General features: G+C 45.9%; 1 protein-coding gene across 3 annotated transcripts in view; it reads right to left on the reverse strand.

Annotated features, from left to right (window-relative positions):
* LOC144138620 (uncharacterized) overlaps positions 1 to 4,003 on the reverse strand; it is a 108,551-nt gene extending 104,548 nt beyond the window's left edge. Inside the window, exon 1 of one of the 3 annotated variants that reach the window (XM_077671002.1) lies at positions 3,832 to 3,975. Coding sequence is in view for 1 of the 3 variants with exons in the window: in XM_077671005.1 (XP_077527131.1) it covers positions 3,832 to 3,833 (2 nt within the window). In the remaining 2 variants the exon portion in view is untranslated. Of the gene's footprint in view, positions 1 to 3,831 lie in introns of all 3 variants that reach the window. The other 2 variants (XM_077671005.1, XM_077671003.1) reach the window with 2 other exon arrangements.
* Positions 4,004 to 20,039: the final 16,036 nt, after the last annotated feature.

Here is a 20,039-nt window from a genome sequence, read left to right on the forward strand (position 1 = left end):
GAATAGCAGCCTACCGTTGTCGCTGAAGGAGAAAGTGTATGACAGCTGCAGCTTACCGGTACTCACCTACGGGGCACAAATTTGCAGGCTCACTAAGAGGGTTCAACTTAAATTGAGAACGACTCATCGGGCAATGGAGCGTAAAATGATAGGTGTAACATTAAGGGATAAGAAGAGAGCGGAGTAGGTTAGGGAACAATCGCGTGTTACGGATATATTAGTAGAGATTAAGAAGAAGAAATGGACGTGGGCAGGGCATTTAATACGAAGGCAAGATAACCGTTGGTCATTAAGGGTAACAGAGTGGATCCCTAGAGAAAGCAAGCGGGGCAGAGGGCGGCAGAAAGTTAGATGGGCAGATGAGATCAAGAAGTTTGCGATGATAGATTGGTCACAGTTGGCACAGGACCAGGGTAATTGGAGAATAATGGGACAGGCCTTTGCCCTGCCGTGGGCGTAGGGGCGCAGATAGGCTTTTGATGAGGATGATATATATATATATATATATATATATATATATATATATATATATATATATATATATATATATATATACATATTCGGCGTATTCTGGAGGTCGTGGGTTCGGATCCCACCCGGCGGGCATTTTTTCTCCAGTTTCTTTCTTTCCAAATTCTTCATGCGTTTGAATGACCTGCCGTATCCTCCCCTTTGCTTTCAGAGGCATTCTTGTTGACTGCCAACCTTTATTATATATGTATATATATATATATATATATATATATATATATATATATATATATATATATATTCATATATCGTGAGTTCGCAGTTAAGCTGTATGGTTGTCTTAAAAACAGGCGCTGGAGTGCACGCGAACACCGCGTGAGTAAATAAGTTTGGCTAGGGGTGTGCACAGAGTCAGGTGACAATTATCGCTGTAGTTGACTAAGGTTGCATAAGTGACTTTTCTTTGACTGCAGTAAGTGGGTATGTTTGTATTAGAAACTTAGAGGCAGTCGTGTTTTTATACGTCCACACAGAGCACGCAAACAGTTAAGATTTTGCAGACTAGAAAAGAAGCAAGTGCGTTGAGTGGCCTCGTTAGATGAGTACTTACATTGAGAAGAAGACGAATGTCACGCGGAAAAGGCGATAATGTTATCTGTGGAACGCCCGCTCTCCGTCGCCCCTGTGAAGCATTTGCCTCACGCGCGACGCTTCAAGGAACTCGTGATTGCACAACTCTTCGCAAGAATCGCCACTGCAGCTGTATCTTATAGGTACACGCCCCTTCGCTGGTAGTCCCGCTGCAGCGGTATCTTATAGGTACACGCCCCTTCGCTGGTAGTCGTCTACGTCAGCAACGTTGACCGACGCCCGTGAGAGTCAAAATGTGTCGTGGGATGGCAACAAGCAGGTGAGGTCGCGACCGATTTTTTTCCCTTTTACACAATGGCTCGTTGGCACCGCTTGCCGCGACTTTTCTGCGCGTCGCGGTTCTGAACGTCGAATCTTAAACTACGCATATTCGCCACCCTTTTTCTCTTGGAAAGCGAACGTCTTGCGCATAACTTTGCGGCATGTCTGGACGTTTTGATCGCAGCCTTTCCGCTTGCGCTCCGCAAGGGCAGACTAACGTTTGTATGCATGTCAGTGAGATGTGCACGTTGTTTATTACCGTATTCTGTTATCCGCCAGTGATTCGCCCTTGTCTTAGCTTAGTGAACATATTGGTGTTACCAACCTTTTAAATGGGCCCTGAAGAGACAATGCAACTTTGTAAAATTAACAAAAAAAAACTGCCTTTGGGAACTCACTCTGCTTCTTCCCAGCCCCAAAAGATGCTTTTCTGGACTCGGAAAAATTTGTCAGGAAGAATTCTTCCAGAAGAATTCTTCTGGCGTGTCTGTGCCCCGAGATATCCGACTCTAAATTATAATTGTCCTCGTGATTACTCATGGAAGAGGGTTAGGGTCGGCGCAAACCTCCTCCCTAATGTGATGCGACTATTGCGTGCGGCGTTTAGTCTCACATCGGAGCGGGGGCATTGGCAAAGATGATAGCTGGCTCCCTTCCCCTCTCGGCTGGCTAAATCAAGAAATGACAGCGCGACAGCCGTGTCACATCAGGGAGGAACTGCGCCGATTCTTTTGCATGCGTAATCATGCGAACGACAATTAAAATTGGAGTGAAATTTGCCGGAGCAAATAATTATTCCAACTAATATTATGTAGAAACACAACCGCCTCTAACATTCCCATACAAACATACCCACTTAGGCAGTCAACAAAAAGGTAATTATTCAGTTTTAGTTAATTGGGCTACTGAAACTGATAAATATCATCTCACTCTGTTGCCCCCCCCCCAATTCCGAGCCACATAACTTATTTGTTGCACAGATGGTCTTCGAGTACCTCGAAGTGCCTAGTTTTAAGAAAACCGTAAAGCTTAATTTTGAACACCTAGTATATCACGGTGTCGAATCGAAAAAAATGCTGGTTCGGTTACGGTTCGGGTAAGTTCATGTCGTTCCGGTTCAGTTCCGGTTCGATTAAATCAGGTGGCGAACCGGTTCGCGAACCGGTTCGGAAGCTTTGAAGCTCTTTGCGAACCGGTTCAAGGAGAATTATTATTAGCGGAGTGCGAAAAAAAAGTGTCGTGGTTTAAAACCATCACAAAAACCAAATACAATTTTCGGTCATCCAAATTCTGGTTTCTTTACCATGAAAGTGGTGCAATATTAAACTCGATTAGGTCAGATAGTATAGATAACGTACGCCCCATTTTTTTTCAGCTCTTATGTCGCCATACGGAGCAAAAAATCAAAGCATCTTTCTTAAAAAAATGGTTAAAACGAGAAGCTTTCTCGCGTTGAACCTGAGTCAAAGTCCAAAATCCAAACTGCACTTACAGTGAGAAGAAGACAAATGGCAAGCGGAAAAAGCGATAATGTTATCAATGGAACGCCCGCTCTCCGTCGCCGCGCGACGATTCAAGGAATTTGGGATTTCACAATGGACCGCAACAAACGCCTCTGCAGCTGCGTCAGATAAAGGTCCCGACCGATGTTTTTTTTTCCTTTGACAGTATGGCTCATTGTCTCCTTGTCGCGACCATTTTGCGCATCGCAATTTTGAACGTCGAATCCTAAACTACGCATAGTTTAGGATTCAGATTGGTATTCGCCGCCGTTTCCTTCTTTGGGAGCGAACGTCTTGCGTATTACTTTGCCGAATGTATTGATGTTTCGATCGCAGCCTTTCCGATTGCGCCCCGCAAGGGCAGACTATCGTGTGTATGTACGTCAGTGAGATGCGCATATTGTTTAGTGCCGCGTACTCTGACATCCACGAGTGATCCGCCCTTAGCTTACTAACAATTTAAAGGGGCTCTGAAGGGAAAATGCAACTTAGTAACAATTTTAAGAACTAGCCTTTGGTAACTCCACCCGAATTTAGTAATTTGGTAATTCGGTGATTCGACCTAAAAAACACGAAGAGAGCGAAAAATAAATATTGAGGAACTTGTGAATTTCGCGCTACGGGGATGTAATACGGATATGATTGACGTAATATATAGGCCCGCACTGAAGGCATAGTTATCTGCACATTACCAATCAAGTGATACATTCAAACGGAACTGAGGACCCACTGCAATACCGCCCAGGCATACTTGTTGGCGGCGGCATTAGTCGGCAGCTCTAAAACACAATCGAGGGACAGCAGACAGACAGACAGACAACCGGAAGACAAGCAGACAGACGAACATTCGGGCGCTTGGGTAGCCCAAGAAAGACTATCTTTAAAAGCGTATCAATAATGAAGCCAGCTCATATATGAAACCGAGGCGGCGGGCTCGAGCACTTACATTCTGAAGGATGCCTAGTGCAAAAAGACGAGTGCTAAAAACGCCTTCACTTCTGCTCCGCTCCGAACGCTTCGGGGAGACCGGTCCCACCCTCGCGCACGACTTCTATGCGCAGCTGACGGCGTTGTCTGGGGTCTTTTAGTGCTCTCCGCGACTCGCGAAACGCCGACTGGCGGTGAGCGCGACCGCGGTCGGCGCTGCAAAGCGCGTCTCCGTGTCGTCTGCTTCTCGCATTTGTCGTCTGCTTCAGTAGGGTTCGCTCTCACTGCTGTTTCTTTGCTCTCGGTTGACTTTTGATGCTTGTCCGCGCGAGGCTTTGCGTGTGCGTTACTTTTCATCATAATAAAAGACTTAAGGGGGGACGTGGCTTTCAAAATAAACTTTTTATTTCTTTGTGGATTTTGATGAAAATTGGCACAGCAACTGGAAATGCTTACGTGATAACACCATAAAAATTTCAAACTAATATTTTGAAAACTTTTTATGTATTAAATTTTATTTCTGTTCCGCTTGTACCGAGCTTGAGCGGCTTATAAAACATGATAGAAAAATTGTTCGAAGTGCTTTGCATTCCCAAAGGAATGGACGAGGTCGTGACAGTTTTAGAATTTTTTTTTTACAACACAGTGTTTTTTAGTTTTCATTTTTTTAGAGGTTAATGTGCAATAGGCATGGTGACTGTGAACGATTATTTGAATAAACAAATCACAAAAAATAAATCGGGAATACCAAGAGTGTCACGACTTGAACTGTTCATCAAGGAATGTAATGCAAGAAACGGAATCAAAATAGACCCAGCGGACACAAAGAAATCTCTGGTACAAGCGACACAGGTGGCAAAAAAAACTGTTTTGAGAAAACGGCTTCCGAAGTTGCAACATAGGTTTCACTTATCAAAAGTCGTCACGGTTGTAGCCTTTCGTATCCTTTTGAACATGGGGCTTCTGGAATGCCTTGCCTTGAAATTGGGGTGCCTTTGACAGTCTTTCTCTTCCCAGAAAACATCATTTTCAGCTCCTCTGTGAAGAGTACATACCCCACTTTGCAGACCAAACGATGGGGGAGATGGGTTTCAATGGGCTTTCAATGAAAAGTAGGTTAGCTAGTTGGCTGTATCGCACTGAACAGCCTCCTTTTGCAGTGTTGTCACCATGGTAACAAGTTAAGCATTTCTTTAAACTTAAATATGAACATTTCTGGCTTTTTTTATGTTTTATCATCGTGCCTGGCACAGCAACTTAGTACTCATCTGTGCAGGTGTTCATTGCCAAAAGTTTGCATACCACAAGGATGAAAATGAGCTACTTTGAAGCTTGGTAGAGTATTCTCCATAACTCCCAACTTCAATGCAAGAGCATATTTTTTTACTACTTTTGACATTCAAGGCATCCAATATTTCTCGCAGCAAAGCCAGTATGCCCTAAGCAATGGTATCAATAATTTCACTAAGAAATCACTGTTAAATGCTGCGACAGTAACGTACATTTTTAATGCAGAGAACATATTTTTATTCCTATATTACTAACTCAAACCTGTTTGCATGAAAATTACAAGTGCACGGGAAACGTTGCGCAAGAAACGCGATATGGCTCGCGCGCATCGCAGCGCACGCTTACCGCGACCCGCGACATATCGAACTTTGATTATACCTGATATGGCTGGTCAGGTCACTTTTAGGATTAAATCTAACGTCGCAGGCATTAATTACAACTACTGGCGTTCAATCGTAACCGGTTGCCCAGTCATGTGCTGCTCCAATGCGCATCGGCTATGCCGTGCGCGCCGCAGCGTTTGACGCGTCGACCGTTTCTTTCTCAAGGCTAGCGAGCCCACAGTCAAAACACAGCAATACCTAAGCGTGTAAACATCGCAAGCCCGACTAAAAGTTCACTTCACGGACCGCTATCGCAAGCGCGCACACCGGGTCACCCTCCGGGGTCTGGCGACGGTAGAGTCACGCGCACCACGAAGCGTTCGATGACCTCCTCCTTTCGAGCTACACAACTTCCCGTAATCTGGCTCGTTATCACTGGCATTCCAACCGCGATAACGTCCGTGTTGAATACCATAGATTGAACAGACTCGGCCGAGCGAAGCGGCGAAAATGAACTCAAACCGCTCGCTACGCAGCTCAGGCGGCCGCCATCTTGCGTTGCGCCCGTGACATCCAATCCGGAGGGTCGTTGTTCTGCGCCCCGACCGGAGGACCAATAGCGCTTCAGCATTTATTTCTAGCTTCGTTTGTGCGTCGTTTCTTTACTGCCGTTCGTGCGTTTGTGAATGAACGAAGATAAAAGAGACGAGCGGAACGGAAAGACGATCGCACGGCCGATCTAACCATATCAAAATGGCCGCGCCCGGTGGCACCGTTGCGGAGATAGAGCGCCCCGAAAATTGCCGTTTTTTCGCCCTTTTGCGCTGATAGTTTGTCACCGCGCCTGACAAAAGTATTTTGTTATGCCACTTTGCGACGCTTTTAAGCGTAAAAACTTTGCAGACGCATAGAATAGGAAACATAGAAGCCAAATATGTGGGTTTCAAAAAAACGATGTTTTGGTCATTTTTCCGAAGTTGAAAGCCGCGTCCCCCCTTAACATATCGTAAACTAGCTCGATGCGTCGTTTAAAGTACGGTTTTTGATAAAGCTGCGGATGAAATATTGCTGCGTCGCAACATTCCTTGCGAAGCCGTGGTCTTGTGCGGAGAGCGAAGAGTCGGAGCTAGGCGTCAACTCTAGCAATTTTTCGAGCAAAAGGGACAGCCTACTGGTAATAATTCTCGGCCATTTCGCTCTGGAATTCACTAACCTCTGATATTAAATCTTCTACTTCACTTTGCGTTTTTAAAACCAGATTAAAGACTTTCTTGTTAGGCCCTTCTGTTTGATTGAATTGTAACTGTAGTATCATGTTTTGTTGTTGATGTGGTATTCATATCCGCATTTTTGAATAGATTGGAGTTCTATTCTTTGTTTTTTAGTGTTCCTGCTTCTTAGTGTAATATTTTTTCTTTGGTTTTCTTTGGCTTTTGTAATCATCTTTCTCTGTTTTATGCTGAGTGTTTATTTGCTGACATTGTATTCTAGTGTTGCTTTATGATTGCTCTTTTTTTTTTACAATCATCATGGGAGGTCCCGCCTTCGGTTCTTACCTTGGGACCTCCCAGTGCATCTGCACCCATTCACGTTTCATGTTCATGCTTGATGAATAAAATTCAATTTAAAAATTCAATTCAAAAATAGCCAAAAACCGCGAAAATGCAAGACGAAAACAAATTCCAGGCCTTAAAAGTTGTCGACTTTGGCAGACGGCATTGCGTACAGTTCTCGGCAATCGTACGCAAGTGTGGCTGTGAAACAGTTTTTGTAACCTTGCCGAGCACTCGAAAGTATTTTATCACATTACTTTACGTTGCCATAGCGCGAGAGTATGCCGACGTGCACTATAGGGTGTAAAAAAATGTCGGTTGAGTTCCACATAACCTACTGTTTGTGTAGGCGCCTGCTGGTTTATTAATACCAGGCTGGTAACCAGTATGAAGGCTTATTGAGCAAAACGTTGGCAATTGAGCATGATACCAATAATGTGGTAGGTTCAAGCTCGGAGGCTAGCTCGCATACACTGCAGGGTACGGTGCCATAACGGCCTCATCCACAAATGAATCGTGGTTTCAACCTCGCCTGACATTTGTAGATGTAAACCAAATCATAGACTTAGGAATGACACAGCCATTTTTCACTACTGCTTTTCTGCCCTTATAATGAGTCGGTACGGAAAGGAGCTAGTGCAACTCATTTTCCATCATTTCTGCAGGTGCATGTTTCCTCAGCGTGCTGGTTCTTATTTAATTGGAAAGCGATCTTACTCGACACAGACGCACACGCACAATTGCGTTTCAGAGCGCGGAGCACGAGGATCCGCGTGTAGCTAAAATAGAAGATCACCAGATGCCGCGCCATAATAGAAGACAATTGAATTTTAAAGGAGTACTGACACGAGTACTGACACGCAATTTTCGTGTTACTTTTTTTTTTCTCGCTGATGTGGGTGCCTACGAGCTCAGTAATCACAGAATGGCACATCAGATAGTCGATATAGCTTGGTTGGTGAAAACTTTATGGTTCCGCAGGGCTTCAGCCGACCGGTCCTTAGGTCCCTCATGTGGGGACGTCGCGGCCTCGCCTCTCCGTCGCCTCCCGGGCCTACTGCACGGCCTAGAGTCGCTGCGTACATAACTATTCGCAGCCTCGTTTTTTCGTGTCAGTTTCGGCTCCGACCAAAAGAACACCGAGGCGGTTATCATGACAGGAGAACATCACCATGTGAATTTAGCTCCACTGCCATCATTATATGTTCACGCCACCATCATCATCAGTGGTGCCGGGCCTTGACCTTGAGCGTAGCCATGCTGCCATAGCCGTGCCCTGCTGATAGTGTTTTCATTCTCAACTTGAAAAAGGCGCTTAAAAAGGTGAAAAAAGGTGTTTTTCTTTCTTTCTTTCTCACGTAATTAATAAAAAATTAATAATAATGTAACGTCACTAACGGTAATAAATAGTCTAACCACTCCCCTATGCCTGCTTTGGCGGTGTAGACTGCCAGCATTTCTTTCTGTATTTCCTAACGAGCCCCTCATTTCCAAACACTATTACCGTGCGAAAGCTTAGCGAGGGCCTCGGTTCTGGCAGCCTTGATGCCAAGGTAGCATAAGAGGGTTTCCCGCCAGTTGACCGCTCATGACAGGCTGTAGACGTTCGCGTCACGCCCCGGCGGTTGAAAAAGAAGGTCCCCTTCTCCCCGTGTAGTCTGAGTGGCGCTGGCTACCACCCTCAAGCGTCAGATACAGTTCCTAGTAAATATAAATACCCCAGAAAGTGAAGCAGAACACAGTCGCCCAGATAGCCGAATTGGTAAGGCATTCGAGATCTAATCGAAAGGCGTTGGTTCGGTCCCCACTCTGGGCGCGTGTTTTTCTTTCTTTCTTTCTCACGTAATTAATAAAAAATTAATAATAATGTAACGTCACTAACGGTAATAAATAGTCTAACCACTCCCCTATGCCTGCTTTGGCGTTGTAGACTGCCAGCATTTCTTTCTGTATATATATATATATATATATATATATATATATATATATATATATATATATATATATATATATATATATATATATAGTTAGGAAATGAGGGGCTCGTTAGGAAAATACAGAAAGAAATGCGGGCAGTCTACAACGCCAAAGAAGGCATAGGGGAATGGTTGGACTATATATATTTTTTTTACCGTTAGTGAAATTATATATTTTTTCATATTAATTGAAGCGAGAAAGAAAGAAAGAAAAACACGCGCCCAGAGTGGGGACCGAACCCACGCCTTTCGATTAGATCTCGAATGCCTTACCAATTCGGCTATCTGGGTGACTGTGTTCTGCTTCACTTTCTGGGGTATTTATATTTACTACAACTGTATCTGACACTAGAGGGTGGTAGCCAGCGCCACTCAGACTACACGGGGAGAAGGGGACCTTCTTTTCAAACCCCGGGGCGTGACGCGAACGTCTAAAGCCTGTCATAAGCGGGTAACTGGCGGGAAACCCTCTTATGCTACCTTGGCATCAAGGCTGCCACAACCTAGGCCCTCGCTAAGCTTTCGCAGTATAATATGGTTAGGAAATGAGGGGCTCGTTAGGAAAATACAGAAAGAAATGCGGGCAGTCTACAACGCCAAAGAAGGCATAGGGGAATGGTTGGACTATATATTTTTTTTACCGTTAGTGAAATTATATTTTTTTTCATATTAATTGAAGCGAGAAAGAAAGAAAGAAAAACACGCGCCCAGAGTGGGGACCGAACCCACGCCTTTCGATTAGATCTCGAATGCCTTACCAATTCGGCTATCTGGGTGACTGTGTTCTGCTTCACTTTCTGGGGTATTTATATTTACTAGGAACTGTATCTGACACTAGAGGGTGGTAGCCAGCGCCACTCAGACTACACGGGGAGAAGGGGACCTTCTTTTCAAACCCCGGGGCGTGACGCGAACGTCTAAAGCCTGTCATAAGCGGGTATCTGGCGGGAAACCCTCTTATGCTACCTTGGCATCAAGGCTGCCACAACCGAGGCCCTCGCTAAGCTTTCGCAGTATAATATGTTAGGAAATGAGGGGCTCGTTAGGAAAATACAGAAAGAAATGCGGGCAGTCTACAACGCCAAAGAAGGCATAGGGGAATGGTTGGACTATATATTTTTTTTACCGTTAGTGAAATTATATTTTTTTTCATATTAATTGAAGCGAGAAAGAAAGAAAGAAAAACACGCGCCCAGAGTGGGGACCGAACCTATGCCTTTCGATTAGATCTCGAATGCCTTACCAATTCGGCTATCTGGGTGACTGTGTTCTGCTTCACTTTCTGGGGTATTTATATTTACTACAACTGTATCTGATACCACCCTCTAGTGTCAGATACAGTTGTAGTAAATATAAATACCCCAGAAAGTGAAGCAGAACACAGTCACCCAGATAGCCGAATTGGTAAGGCATTCGAGATCTAATCGAAAGGCGTGGGTTCGGTCCCCACTCTGGGCGCGTGTTTTTCTTTCTTTCTTTCTCGCTTCAATTAATATGAAAAAAATATAATTTCACTAACGGTAAAAAAATATATCTATATATATAGTCCAACCATTCCCCTATGCCTTCTTTGGCGATGTAGACTGCCCGCATTTCTTCCTGTATTTTCCTAACGAGCCCCTCATTTCCTAACCATATTATACTGCGAAAGCTTAGCGAGGGCCTCGGTTGTGGCAGCCTTGATGCCAAGGTAGCATAAGAGGGTTTCCCGCCAGTTACCCGCTTATGACAGGCTTTAGACGTTCGCGTCACGCCCCGGGGTTTGAAAAGAAGGTCCCCTTCTCCCCGCGTAGTCTGAGTGGCGCTGGCTACCACCCTCTAGTGTCAGATACAGTTGTAGTAAATATAAATACCCCAGAAAGTGAAGCAGAACACAGTCACCCAGATAGCCGAATCGGTAAGGCATTCGAGATGTAATCGAAAGGCGTGGGTTCGGTCCCCACTCTGGGCGCGTGTTTTTCTTTCTTTCTTTCTCGCTTCAATTAATATGAAAAAAAATATAATTTCACTAACGGTAAAAAAATATATATAGTCCAACCATTCCCCTATGCCTTCTTTGGCGTTGTAGACTGCCCGCATTTCTTTCTGTATTTTCCTAACGAGCCCCTCATTTCCTAACCATATTATACTGCGAAAGCTTAGCGAGGGCCTAGGTTGTGGCAGCCTTGATGCCAAGGTAGCATAAGAGGGTTTCCCGCCAGTTACCCGCTTATGACAGGCTTTAGACGTTCGCGTCACGCCCCGGGGTTTGAAAAGAAGGTCCCCTTCTCCCCGTGTAGTCTGAGTGGCGCTGGCTACCACCCTCTAGTGTCAGATACAGTTGTAGTAAATATAAATACCCCAGAAAGTGAAGCAGAACACAGTCACCCAGATAGCCGAATTGGTAAGGCATTCGAGATCTAATCGAAAGGCGTGGGTTCGGTCCCCACTCTGGGCGCGTGTTTTTCTTTCTTTCTTTCTCGCTTCAATTAATATGAAAAAAATATAATTTCACTAACGGTAAAAAAAATATATATAGTCTAACCATTCCCCTATGCCTTCTTTGGCGTTGTAGACTGCCCGCATTTCTTTCTGTATTTTCCTAACGAGCCCCTCATCTCCAACCATATTATACTGCGAAAGCTTAGCGAGGGCCTCGGTTGTGGCAGCCTTGATGCCAAGGTAGCATAAGAGGGTTTCCCGCCAGTTACCCGCTTATGACAGGCTTTCGACGTTCGCGTCACGCCCCGGGGTTTGAAAAGAAGGTCCCCTTCTCCCCGTGTAGTCTGAGTGGCGCTGGCTACCACCCTCTAGTGTCAGATACAGTTGTACTAAATATAAATACTCCAGAAAGTGAAGCAGAACACAGTCACAAAGATAGCCGAATTGGTAAGGCATTCGAGATCTAATCGAAAGGCGTGGGTTCGGTCCCCACTCTGGGCGCGTGTTTTTCTTTCTTTCTTTCTCGCTTCAATTATTATGAAAAAAAATATATAATTTCACTAACGGTAAAAAAAAATATATATATAGTCCAACCATTCCCCTATGCCTTCTTTGGCGTTGTAGACTGCCCGCATTTCTTTCTGTATATATATATATATATATATATATATATATATATATATATATATAACACAGAAATAAGGCTTGGCAGTAAAGAAAACCTCGGAAAGCAAAGGGGAGGTTGTGGTAGGTCATTGTAACAGATAAAGAATTTGGAAAGAAAGAAAGAAAGCGGAGAAAAAATGCCCGCCAGATGGGATCCGAACCCACGACCTCCAGCATACCGGCCGGGTGCGATAACCACTACGTTAACGGCGGGGCGATTTCCCCCCCCCCGCCCCGACGCTTTCTGGGGTATTTATGTCAATGTAATTTTTTCCTTATTTCTGTGTTATTTCTACGAGCCCCTCATTTCCTATTCTGATACGCTACATGCATAGCGTGGGCTTCTGTTCTGCCAGTCTTGGTGCCATAGGGAGCTTAAGAGGGTTTAACGCTGGTTGAGCACTCTCGACATGTCGTAGACACTCGAGTCACGGCGCGGGAATTAAAAAGAAGGTCCCCTTCACCCCGAGAAGTCAGAGTGGCGCTTGCTACCACCCCCAAGCACAGGAAAAAATTCCATTGACATAAATACCCCAGAAAGCGGGGGGGGGGGGGATCGCCCCGTTGGCAGCGTAGTCGTTATCGCACCAGACCGGTATTCTGGATGTCGTGGGTTCGGATCCCACCTGGCGGGCATTTTTTCTCCGCTTTCTTTCTTTCCAAATTCTTTATCTGTTACAATGACCTACCACAACCTCCCCTTTGCTTTCCGAGGTTTTCTTGACTGCCAACCCTTATTTCTGTGTTATTTCTACGAGCCCCTCATTTCCTATTCTGATTCGCTATATATATATATATATATATATATTTATATATATATTTAGTTATTATTATTTTTATTTATTTATTTATGCTGGGCATAAATAACGATGTGTGATCAGACGAGGATGATAAAAATGATCACATGAATATCGAACGGTTGTCTTCACAGTTGAAGTCCAGAAAAGAACCAGAAACCCCCTTCTCACTGCATGAGCTGAAGATCGGACTTTGTACTTGTAAACTTTCAGCTCCAGGCGCAGACAACATTGCATACACTATGATTCAACACTTGCACACAGACACACTTGAAACCCTCCTTCACCTTTACAACAAAACATTTCTTTCAGGGCACCTCCCAGGGTTATAGAGGGAGGCCATCGTAGTGGCCTTTCTGAAAATGGGGAAGGACCCTTCCTCTCCCGCAAGTTATCGTCCCATCGCCCTCACAAGCTGCCTGTGTAAGCTGTTCGAGAAGATGATCAATAGGAGACTCATGTACTTCTTAGAGTAGAATGGTCTTCTCGACAGCTTCCAGGCTGGCTTCAGGGCCGGGAGATCCACCAACGATCGTTGCGTTGGAATCGTATGTAAAAGATGCCTTTATCCATAATCAGTTTTGCATAACAGTCTTCTTTGATATGGAAAAGGCCTATGACACTGCCTGGCGGTATGACATCTTCAGTGACCTCAAGTCGTTTGGTGTCTCCGGCAACATGCTGAACACCCTCGCTACCTACATGTCGAATAGGAAGGGACCTTTCGAGTGAGGGTTGGCAGTGCTCTTTCCAATGTATATGTGGAGGAAAATGGTGTTCCTCAAGGCGGTGTCCTGAGCTGCACATTATTCATTGTTAAGATGAACTCGCTCCGGAAGGCACAGCCACCAACCATTTCCTGTTCTCTATATGTAGATGACGTCCAAATATCTTTTAAGTCGTGTAACTTCTCAATTTGTGAACGCCAAGTCCAGCTTGGGCTGAACAAACTTGCTGGCTGGGCGGACACAAACGGTTTTAAACTGAACCCTGTAAAAAGTACTTGTGTTGTGTTCTCCCGGAAGCGCGGAATTCATGCGGACCCTGATATCTCTATTAATGGTGTAGTAATCCCTGTCAGAGGGGAAAAACGTTTTTGGGATTAATATTCGACAGTAAACTCACATTTATCCCTCACTGGAAACACCTCAAACGCAAATGCCTCAAAACAATGAACATTCTTAAAGTCTTGTAACACCAATCTTATGGTGCTGACAAGCAGCTCCTCCTGCGTCTTTATACTGCAGTGGTAGGATCTCGCTTGGATTATGGCAGTTGTATTTATGGGTCCGCGACGAAGACGGCGCTAAAAATGCTTGACCCGGTGCTTCATTTGGGGCTTCGTCTTGCCTGTGGCGCCTTTCGCACTAGCCCCGTTGAAAGCCTCTATGCAGAGTGTCACAAATGCTCCCTGTATTACCAGAGGACATACACTAACTTGTTGTATGCCTCTAAAATCATGTATATGACAAATCATCTTTTTAATTCAATCATTCATGATGCATCATCAGAAGAGCTCTTTGCAAATCGTCCATCTATTTCCATGCCATTCCCTCTCGGAGTGAGAGCAGAAGCTTCTGAGCTGGCTGTGACATTTTCACACATCCACAACACACCCATTACGGATTTTATTGCGCCGTGGCAACTCCGGGCAGTTTGTTGTGACTTGTCCTTTCTGCAATTTGACAAAAACAGGGCACCAAGGGTAGCCATTATTCAGTATTTCCTCTTCCTGAAGGAGAAGTATCAATGCGCAGAGTATTACTGCGACGCATCAAAGACAGCTACGGCTGTGTCTTGTGCTGCGCATGGGCCGAACCTCAACGTGTGTAAAAGAATGAACTCCCACAAAAGCATTTTTACGGCTGAAGCACACGGCATTTTACTTGTTTTACATCACATCGTTCAACATCAAATTTCAAAGTCCATAGTGTTTACAGATTCTCTTAGTGTTGTACGTGCACTTTTGTCAATAAAACGCTCAAAAAATTACGTAATCAATCTTGGTTTTAAGGCCCTTATGTCAGCATACGCCTCAAGTCTTGGAATAACAATATGTTGGGTTCCTGGCCACTGTGGAATAGCCGGAAATGAAACCGCAGCTCAAACGGCCACTGCTGGTACACTCTTGAATACAGTGGACATAGCAACAGTGCCGTACACAGACATGAGGCCACACATTAGACACCAACTTCGCAATGCATGGCAAACACACTGGAGTGAACAGACGGATAACAAGTGACACGTAATAAAACCACACTTGGGAGCATACACCACTGACTCACACAACAGACACATTGAAGTTACGTTAGCTAGGTTGCGGATAGGCCATACATATGTAACACACTCACACCTGCTCACTGGCTGTCCAAGACCCATGTGTAGCAGGTGTTGGGAGGGCCTATCCGTAGTCCACATCTTAATTACATGCAAGGCACTCGACAGAACAAGACACAGACACTTCAAGGAACTATAAAGACAACACATTCCGCTACACCCTTTCTTGTTTTTGGGTGACAATGCCATCGTCTCTGTGGAACGCGTTTTTAATTATTTGCCTGATGTTAACTTTTTAAACCTCATATCCTATCATGCGTAATCAACACTGGCCCTATACACCAGCCATCTCCATTGGTTTAATTTGATTTTACTGTCATTCTGGCCTACACATTTTAGTAGCCACTGTTTTCTGTTCTATAATTTTGTTTGGCGCTCTTTCTTTGCCCCAGCTGGCCTTGCGCCAAAAAACCCAACCATCATCATCATCGTCGTCGGCAGCGGCGTGCGTCGGCAAGTGTCGGCGGGCCGTGATTACAAGCAGCCCACAACCATCCGGGGAACGTGCATCGACCTTATCTTCAGCAACTTTAGGGTTCATCCACTACAACAGACCTTGACTTTAAATTTCACAAGCCCCGTTTACATTGACCCGACGAGGGCGCGTTGAGTTGAAATAAACAGGTTTTTTTGGACGAAAAGCCGTCGGGGCGAGTCCATTCGACTCGCAGGCAAGGGGAGGGTTGACGCGCTCGTCGGGCTGAGTCGGCGGGCCGTGGGGAACTGAATACCGTATTTGCACGATTATAACGCCTCGCCGATTGTACCGCGCGCGTAGGTTCGCGCAGGAAAATCCGAAAGAATAATTGGACGTTGGCTTTACCGCGCAGATGTAAAATACATGACACTACTTACCTAGAAGTAGGAGGTTTTATTTTTTGCGTGCAACTGTGGCAGCCAAAAATAATTTGTGCTCCATAAACTTGCTTATCCAGCTCCTGTGGGAAATAAAACTATAGTGGGAAACATTGAAGCTGTTTGCAATTTCAAATGTCTTGACCTTCATAATTGTACGTGTGACGGGCTAATTGCAATAGAAGAAAGATGTGTAACAGCTGACCAAGGTATGTCATTCAGGAATGAGTGCGCCGAAATTCACTCACGTGTTGTTGACGGATTTTTTTATTGGATTGAGTTGGAGTTTAAGAGGACTTCGGGCTGGCCGATTTAAAACCTGTTTCGGTTTTGAGCCCGATTGTAACGCGCACACAAACTTTACGGCCAGCTTTTAGCAAAAGAAGGTGCGCGCTAGAATCGTAAAAATACGGTAGCTCCTTCTCCGGCAATCCCCCGGCCCCCTCGCCTCGACTCTTTGAATGGAGCTCATATACACGCGTGAGGGGTCGAGGCAGCTGAACCCGCCAGTCGACTCGACCCTCCCTCGTCGGGTCCATGTATCCGGGGCTACACAACATAAGGCGGTCATAAATTAATCAAAGCGGAACGCCAAACACAGCTCGTAGTCACCTACCGTCAATGACCTGCGTTGAACATGATGATGATAATGCTTAAATAAAGACAAACTCATACCACGTACCAACGTTTATACATTGTTATTGTTGTTTGTTCGTTTATTTAATAGCCTCAAGGCTTAGTAGACACCAAGCGGGTCCGATCTATACACAGGAAACTAGGTTGGCCTCCCGGATATAGTCCAGTAGGGAACGGTAGGCAGGACCATAGAGCCACCGATCGTTTTTCAGTTCCGCATCTCCCCGCCAATTTGCCGAACATTGGCCGACGCTGCCTCGGTTTTTTTTTTCCGAGTGCTGCCGTTATAAAGTTGGCTGGGAGCCATATTACCGCACTATTCTCGACTATCTTCTTTCCATTGGGCGAACAGGGGCACTTCTAACTGCACCCAAAGTGCTCTCGCCAGTTCTGGCGTCTTCCAGTGGTCGGGCAGGAGCAGAGGCGTTGTGTTTCATTGGTCGAGGAGGAGCACTTTTTTTGCGCCGAGAGCAGCCGAGAGCAGTTCTCGGTGCTCCGTCGCCAGCGGCGGAGTAACAGGGAACGCCGAGGAAGTCACATGACCTCTTTTACGTCATTTCTGGTTTTATCCCCGGGTGGCAGAGGAAAAATGGCGGAATCCAGTAGCCGCGATAGTCGCTCAGTGCGTACGGCAGCAGCTAAGCGTGGCCGTCTGGACGATGCTGCTTTTTTTAGATGATGAAAGCACCACAGAATCAAGCGCAAACTCATCATCGGACAGCCGCAGCAGCAGCGACGATGACGACGATTTAACATAGCATGAGTTTATGTTTGAGCACCTGTTCACCCCACCGGAGCAGCGACCGAAGGTAGAGTCGTATCTGGAAAAGACGGCGGATGCTGTTATCGTTCGCAGCTAATTTTTTGGGAGATACGATGGTGACCCTATCATAGACATGAACATCAGCTCGGCTTCTTCATTCGTCGCCATGCGGAAGGCATACACAAAACCACCGGCACGTATCTGGCAAAACTGGCGAGGAACAGCGTGCGGACAACACGAGCGCGCGAAATGCTCCAGGAGTTTGGTCACATGACTCTTGACATCTCGCCCTCCCCCTCTTTCCACCGCTCCTGGAGCAGCGAGAATGTTTCATTCGCGGAACGAAAGCACACGTCCCCGTTACTCCCGTGTGCTGCTCTGGCTGCTCGCTCCACTTGCTCCTGTTCTCCCAATGGAATTCGCCATTAGCAAAATCGGTGCACTTCGGGGGCACAGGCGCCTCATGGTTGGACAACTCCTCTTGTCGCTCCATGGGCAAGTGCTCTCCTTTTGTAATCACCTAGTTTGTGCGCAGACGCTGCCTTTTTTCTTTTTCGGAGATCGCCGCCGAGTCTGCTTCCGCAACAAATTAAGTTGCTGGGAAAGTTGGGAAAGTTAACTGAAACTGCACCTTCCTCAGTGTAAGCCCGGTCGATCTCGGCGACTTTACGTTAATGATACCTATACTTCTTCGCAACGTCCGTTTCGAGAAAATGAAGCCCACATACCTTGCGCGTTTTCCTTAGCTCTTTGACCGCGCGGGGAAATATGGATCCGATGGCGGCGCTAAAAAGTTACGCTTCTGAGTGTTGCTTCGGTATCTGCTCGCACAGACAGGTGCGGAGCACGTTGGCATTTCGGTAAGCCATCAAAGAAAGCACAGCGTATTGACGGAGTCAATGAAATCCTCGATGAAATCGGTACTGTTCAATAGCGTCACAAACTGAACGCACTGTAAGGGCAAGGTTCGCGCACAGGGGTAAAAAACAAACGCAAATGAAAGGAAGAAACTTGTAGAGACACGCAATTACTCAGCCTACTGGAGCACGCGTATGCAGCTCTTCTGGAGGAGTGGGCTCAGAAGAACCACTACAAGGGGCAAAAAAAATTGTATTGCCTTCTGTTTATTGTAGCAGTTTGCTTCCAAGAATGTACACAATTACCAGATGTGTGCGCCCACCCACGCTCGGAAAGAAAGCACAACTGAAACCGCATGTGAGTGCCGGGATGTCAGCGCGCAAGAAAAGCTCGGAGCGCTTGAACCTAGGGCAGGCACAGAGAAAAATAATCAGCACCACATCAGAATGTCGACTTGCCGGAGTGCGCGTGCAACGCCGGGCAAACGCAATGCGCGCGCGAGAGAGAGAGAAAAGAACGGCAGAGAGATACGACAATCCTCAGGTAAAAAGCAAAAACAAAAAAAGAAACTACGTGGCGTAACACGTTACGTAGGGTTGGTGGTCAGGTGATTTTTTTCGCTGCTGGACTCAAAAACCGGCCCTCCCGTAGCGCACGTTCCGCCCCGGCATCTCGGGTTGTGACCAGCTAGCTCTGGCTGCGTACTGGAAAAGAAATAACTGTTCTCGGAAGTTGCTCAACGCTGTTGCCGCGCTATTCCAGCTCGTGATTTATGTGAAATGGGCCTATTATGCAAGGAGGTGTACGTACGCCCAGTGGTTTTTAGAGGGGGATAAAATACCAATACGAACGACAGCATTTTAAATGAATTTTCACGTACACACGATTTCGCTTGCCATGCCAATCGCGCAAATTCGTTGCAGCACGAATGATATTTTATGATAGCCATGCGCAGCAACTGCATGCTTTCTTTATGAAAGACATCCGCGTATGCTTTGTTGTTCTTAATAAATCAGATTGTTCCGCCGGTTAAAGCTTACCTAAAATCCTGGATAAATTAAGAAGTTTTGTATTGAGATTTGAATTGCATTTTTCCGCTTATATTGTTAATTAGCATTATTTTTTTTTGTTCATTAGTCTGTTTTGTTTTAATAAGAGTTCTTTAGCATGAGGAGCTATATACATTCCGTCCTCCTCCTCACAGTTGTACATTTTGTAAAGGGCACGTGCCCCATGCACGATGCATGTGCACAGCCTCCTCACAAGCATCACTGCTAAAGTGGGCTGTAAAATCTCGTACAGCCGAGTGGACTGCGAATCAAGCAAGCCGGCATTGCACCAAGCCCAGCACATGAAAGAAGTTTCTCCCGCAAGGGTGAAGACAAACGCAAGCGAAAAGAAGAAACTCGTAGAGCAGACACGCAACAACACCGCTGCCGCAACTTTGGGCCCAGCAGACCGGCCGCACACGCTGTCAACGCTGCCGCCGGAGCCGCCGCCGCAGCCGCTGACACTGCGCAACTCGCGACCGGAGCGCCCTCTGAGCGCCTGGGGTAAAGTCGCGCCCGCTTTGGAAGGCGCAGTTCCGAAACTGAAAAAAAAATTCCCGCGCCTTCCCGCGAGGGGAACACGAGTAAATGCAGAGCATTGGGGGTCGTTAACGCCGCGTAAAGTCGCGTTAGGGTGGGTAGTTGGGTCGTAGTTGAGTTGGTGTTGGTTTGGGGTAGAGAGAGGAGAGTAAAGTCGCGTTAG

This window comes from Haemaphysalis longicornis, unplaced genomic scaffold (genome assembly GCF_048455015.1).
Source record: "Haemaphysalis longicornis isolate Haplotype H1 unplaced genomic scaffold, Haemaphysalis longicornis Haplotype H1 scaffold_5, whole genome shotgun sequence".
Lineage (NCBI taxonomy): Eukaryota > Metazoa > Arthropoda > Arachnida > Ixodida > Ixodidae > Haemaphysalis > Haemaphysalis longicornis.